The sequence below is a fragment of the Triticum aestivum genome, chromosome 2B (genome assembly GCF_018294505.1).
Source record: "Triticum aestivum cultivar Chinese Spring chromosome 2B, IWGSC CS RefSeq v2.1, whole genome shotgun sequence".
NCBI classification, from domain to species: Eukaryota; Viridiplantae; Streptophyta; class Magnoliopsida; order Poales; family Poaceae; genus Triticum; species Triticum aestivum.
In genome coordinates, this window is record NC_057798.1 from 557,613,216 (window position 1) to 557,618,624 (window position 5,409).

Below are 5,409 nucleotides of genomic sequence, written 5' to 3' on the forward strand. Positions count from 1 at the left end.
GGCCAGGAGTAGTTAATGAAAGTCTGCTGTTGCACAGTCGCAAAAAGAAAACCTTGAGCACGCTGCCACCCTCCTTCCATATGGGCCAGAGCGAAAATAAATAAACCCCCATGGTGCCACCGTCGAGCGACTCCGTTTTGTTTGTTTGTTTACTTGGGAGTTCCACGGAAGGATGCAAAAATTCAGATCGGGCAGGTTAAACCTTCCCGTCAAATCCCATCCACCTCTCCAGATCCACGCATGGATGAAGACGCCTTCCCGGCCTTGACAGCATCCGCCCTATTCAGGCTCAGCACCAAACCCGAGTCGTCCACACACCACATCAACAAAACACGAACCGAAAGAGGCGAAAGCAAAAGCCAAGACTCGGCTTTCCTCTCGCTAGCTGCTCTCTGCTCTAGGCCGTGCGCAGGGCACACGCTTCTCCTCACTCCCCCGTCTTTCGTCGTGCCTTGATCGAGGCCAGCTGCTTCTAGCCGGCCTGACAGATAGAGAGTGAGCCAAGCTACCCCTGCCGGGGACCAGAGGAGGAAGAAGGAAGGCAGGGCGAGATGGCGGGTGCGCTGGGCGTGAAGGCGACGCCGTTCACCTACGCGGCGCACGCGCTGGGCGCGGCGGCGGCGGCCATGGTGCTCGTCTGGTGCATCCACTTCCGCGGCGGCCTCGCCCTCGAGGCGGTCAACAAGAACCTCATCTTCAACGTGAGTTGCCGCTCTGTTTTCTTCTTCTTTTCCCCTGTAGCAAACCGCCCCCACCGGATAGGCATAGGCTTACGATCGCTTCAGTTGCAAGTCACATCACCGTGGAAGCTTTAGGAACAGAGATAATTATTCGATACCCACCTTGAGGTTGTAGGGAAAAATTAGTCATCCTCCCGTATCACATGAATAGCCTAGCCTCAGCTCTAGCTTCGAGCTGTTGGTTTCTTGGCTTGTATCCGATTGATTCACTGTGCTAAAACGTCTTATAGTTAGGAACAGAGGTAGTAGTATCTAGGGGAGAACCATGCTCGAAATGGGGATCGGGGGTAACAATAAAAAATGCTGCAACTGAGAAATTCAGCTGCTCCTGAATCTCGATTGCCCTGCAACTAGCTCATGTTCCTTGTCAATGAATGCTCTGGCACTTGTAGATCAGAAATTAATTGGACCCCATAAAATAGCAGTGAGACTTCAAAGCAATGATAAGATTGGACAGAGCACATGGAAAGCCATCCTATTTTGAATGGTTGGGTACTTGAATATTGGCCTGCTGTTCCAAGCTAGACTTGTCAGGATTTTTTTGTTTAACTTAATTGCGTTGTTATTCCCAGATAATCAATTATTCATACTTTCTTGTGCTCTAAAATGCAGGTCCACCCTGTTCTTATGCTCATCGGCTTCATTATCCTTGGCAGTGAAGGTAAGGCTAAAGAACCGTACAAGAATTCCCTGATCTTTTTTTGCCTCTGTTGGTGGTACTGTACAGTGTACACATGTACTAGAAACACAGATCGGTTAATTTCTCTCAAACAATCCACCCTGGCAGCCATAATGGTCTACAAGGTATTTCCGGGCCTGAGCCACGACACGGCCAAGCTGACCCACCTGATCCTCCACGCGATCGCCATCGTCCTCGGCGCCGTCGGGATCTACTGCGCCTTCAAGTTCCACAACGAGAGCGGGATCGCCAACCTCTACAGCCTGCACTCCTGGCTCGGGATCGGAGCCATTTCTCTCTACGGAATCCAGGTAACTCAAACCGACGCCATGGCGTCTACAGCATTTGCAGAGTATTCTTCCTGCGAGTCGGCTAATGTGTACTCCATCTGCAGTGGATATTTGGGTTCGTGACGTTCTTCTTCCCCGGGGCGGCGCCGGACGTGAGGCGCGGGGCTCTGCCGTGGCACGCGTTGTTCGGGCTCTTCGTCTACGTGCTCACGCTGGCAACGGCGGAGCTCGGGTTCCTGGAGAAGATGACGTTCCTGCAGAGCTCCGGGCTCGACAAGTACGGCCCGGAGGCGCTCCTTGTCAACTTCACGGCCCTCGTCGTCGTGCTCTTCGGCGCCGCCGTGGTCGTCGCTGCCGTCGCTCCTGCGGCTAAGGTGGACGAACCGGAGGGATATGCTCCGATCCCTGTCATCGGTTAGTAGCATCCTAGTAGGTGGCTACGTGCTACTGATCGTCGAACGTCCAGATAACACACCGCGTGTGCGATTGGTTCCACGAGATCGGGTGTAAGCACAGAATTCACGTCTGATTCGTGTGTATCAGCTGAACCGTACGATTTGATTACTGAAAACTGCACTGGTACCTTTGAATGATCATGATATTTTTTATTTTTATTTTGAAAAGGGGAACATGCCTGACCTCTGCAACAGAATGATGCATACGACCATTTTATTTAAACGAAACAAAGTGACACAAGGTCTCTAATCCAGTACAGCTCACAGCGGGAGCAAGACTCAAACATGAAAATCTAAAAATAACGGAATGCCACAACCGAGAAAGATAGGACTAAGATGACTAAACACCTATCCTATTAGTGTATCGCCATCCAAACCGGTTATACATATCCCATGTTACCGTCGATTACTGGTTGCACCCAGTAACCAAAAGCTTCCCGCAGACCGTACAGATCCAAGTAGCAGCTCTGAAGACAATCTGCAAAAGAAAAAATCTATTAAAAAGCATATCATTTCTGCAGTTACATATAGCCCATAGTAATGCGCATATTCCTATCCGGGTTCCACATTAATAGGCTCCACCCCAGTTAGCCATGTCCCAAACAACATGTCAATGCTAATTGGCGGGATTATGCTAAAGGCTATATGAATCGTGTGCCAAAGGAGCTTGGCTAGGGGGCAGTCAATGAAAAGATGTTGAATTGTTTCATCCTGGTCACAAAAACAACATCGAGGACTACCAACCCATCTTCGCCTAAAAAAATTATCCTTTGTAAGAATCACTTCCTTGTGGACAAACCACATGAAAACCACATGAATGATCATGATATGGCTTGATGAGTTGATTGTTTTTATAAAAGGACGTTTTATGTCGACTCATAATGTAGCAAACATCAAAGATACAAATACAATTAGCACACAAAGGGCATATGTATGATTAGGATGCACATGTGCAATAGGCTTTTGATAGTATTCCAGGTGAACATTTTAACCCCTGTAGTCCCCCGACTAGGGTTTCCTCTTCCTTCGCTGATGATGTTCACCACTAGAGTTCACCTCTCTCGTAGAAGTTGCCTCTGATCAATGATACGTCTCCAACGTATCTATAATTTTTGATTGTTCTATGCTATTATATTACCTGTTTTGGATGTTTATGGGCTTTACTTTACACTTTTATATCATTTTTGGGACTAACCTACTAACCGCAGGCCCAGCCCGTATTGTTGTTTTTTGCTTATTTCAGTATATCAAAGAAAAGGAATATCAAACGGAGTCCAAACGGAATGAAACCTTCAGGAGCGTGATTTTTGGAACGAACGTGATCCAGAGGACTTGGAGTGCAAGTCAATAAACAATCGAGGAAGCCACGAGGGCGGAGGGCGCCCCCCCCCCTATAGGGCGCGCCCCTTGTCTCGTGGGCCCCTCGGGCATCCACTGACGTACTTCTTCCTCCTATATATACCCATATACCCTGAAACCATCAAAGGAGCCACCAAAGAAATATTTCCGCCACCGTAATCTTCTGTATCCGCGAGATCCCATCTTGTCGGAGGGGGAATCCACCATGGAGGGCTTCTACATCAACACCATAGCCCTTCCGATGAGTTGTGAGTAGTTTACCTCAGACCTTCGGGTCCATAGTTATTAGCTAGATGGCTTCTTCTCTCTTTTTGGATCTTAATACCATGTTCTCCCCCTCTCTTGTGGAGATCTATTCGATGTAACTCTTTTTGCGGTGTGTTTGTCGAGATCCGATGAATTGTGGGTTTATGATCAAGTTTATCTATGAGAAATATTTGAATCTCCTCTGAATTCTTTTATGTGTGATTGAGTTATCTTTACAAGTCTCTTCGAATTATCGGTTTGGTTTGGCCTACTAGATTGATCTTTCTTGCCATGGGAGAAGTGCTTAGCTTTGGGTTCAATCTTGTTGTGTCCTTTCCCAGTGACAGCAGAGGAAGCAAGGCACGTATTGTATTGTTGCCATCGAGGATAAAAAGATGGGGTTTATATTATATTGCATGAGTTTATCCCTCTACATCATGTCATCTTTCTTAATGCGTTACTCTGTTCTTATGAACTTAATACTCTAGATGCATGCTGGATAGCGGTCGATGTGTGGAGTAATAGTAGTAGATGCAGGCAGGAGTCGGTCTACTTGTTACGGGCGTGATGCCTATATACATGATCATGCCTAGATAATCTCATAATTATTCACTTTTCTATCAATTGCTCGACAGTAATTTGTTCACCCACCGTAATACTTATGCTATCTTGAGAGAAGCCTCTAGTAAAACCTATGGCCCCCGGGTCTATCTTTTATCATATACGCTTTCAATTTACTTTTATTTGCATCTTTACTTTTCCAATCTATATCACAAAATACCAAAAATATATTTATCTTATCATATTATCTCTATCAGATCTCACTTTCGCAAGTGGTCGTGAAGGGATTGACAACCCTTTTATCGCGTTGGTTGCGAGTTCTTTGTTTGTTTGTGTAGGTTCGTGAGACTTGTGAGGAGCCTCCTACTGGATTGATACCTTGGTTCTCAAAAACTGAGGAAAATACTTACGCTACTGTGCTACATCACCCTTTCCTCTACTGTGCTACATCACCCTTTCCTCTTCAAGAAAAACCAACGCAAGCTCAAGACGTAGGAAGAAGGATTTCTGGTGCCGTTGCCGGGGAGGTCTTCGCTCAAGTCAAAACATACCAAGTACCCATCACAAACTCATCTCCCTCGCACTTACATTATTTGCCATTTGCCTCTCGTTTTCCTCTCCCCCACTTCACGCTTGCCATTTTATTCGCCCTCTCTTTCCCAATTTTCTCCTCTCTCTCTCTTGCCCTTTTCTTACACCTCGCGTTTGTTCGCCGTTATGTCTGAAATTGGGGAGATGTCGCGACCGGTTTTCGGGTATTAATTTCCAGAAAATGACCCTTGTGCTCACCAGCCCCAGGATTACTGTTAGCTGATGAGGCACCAACTTGATATAGAAATTCCAAGCAAAATACAAAATATGCAGTACAAGACCATTCTGGTCTGTGAGTACAACAAATGATTTCTAGTGGTTGATGGCAGAAGCGGTTTGTGGATCATCAGCGTCTATGGGACTCCATTTCCCACAGGAACAGCTGACCAGGTTAACTCCTATCTTCGCGAGGCTGCTATCACCATTGCGTAGGTTCCGGGGATGTCATCGCAACGCTTATCTCCACGCAAGAAATCTGGCCAAGACAA

General features: G+C 46.8%; 1 protein-coding gene across 1 annotated transcript; it reads left to right on the top strand.

Moving 5' to 3' along the window:
• Positions 1–242: 242 nt before the first annotated feature.
• LOC123046021 (probable ascorbate-specific transmembrane electron transporter 2) lies at positions 243–2,323 on the top strand. The gene is made up of 4 exons (XM_044469301.1): positions 243–701; positions 1,353–1,401; positions 1,528–1,730; positions 1,814–2,323. Exons 1-4 carry the CDS (start codon positions 552–554, stop codon positions 2,126–2,128), a joined length of 717 nt encoding a protein of 238 aa, XP_044325236.1. The 5' UTR covers positions 243–551; the 3' UTR covers positions 2,129–2,323.
• The last annotated feature ends 3,086 nt before the right edge of the window (positions 2,324–5,409 follow it).

Coding starts and splice junctions, on each gene's coding strand:
- LOC123046021 (XM_044469301.1), top strand. CDS start 552: ATGGCGGGTGCGCTGGGCGTGAAGGCGACGCCGTTCACCTACGCGGCG. Junction 702..1,352: donor ACAAGAACCTCATCTTCAAC/GTGAGTTGCCGC, acceptor TCTAAAATGCAG/GTCCACCCTGTTCTTATGCT. Junction 1,402..1,527: donor CATTATCCTTGGCAGTGAAG/GTAAGGCTAAAG, acceptor CCACCCTGGCAG/CCATAATGGTCTACAAGGTA.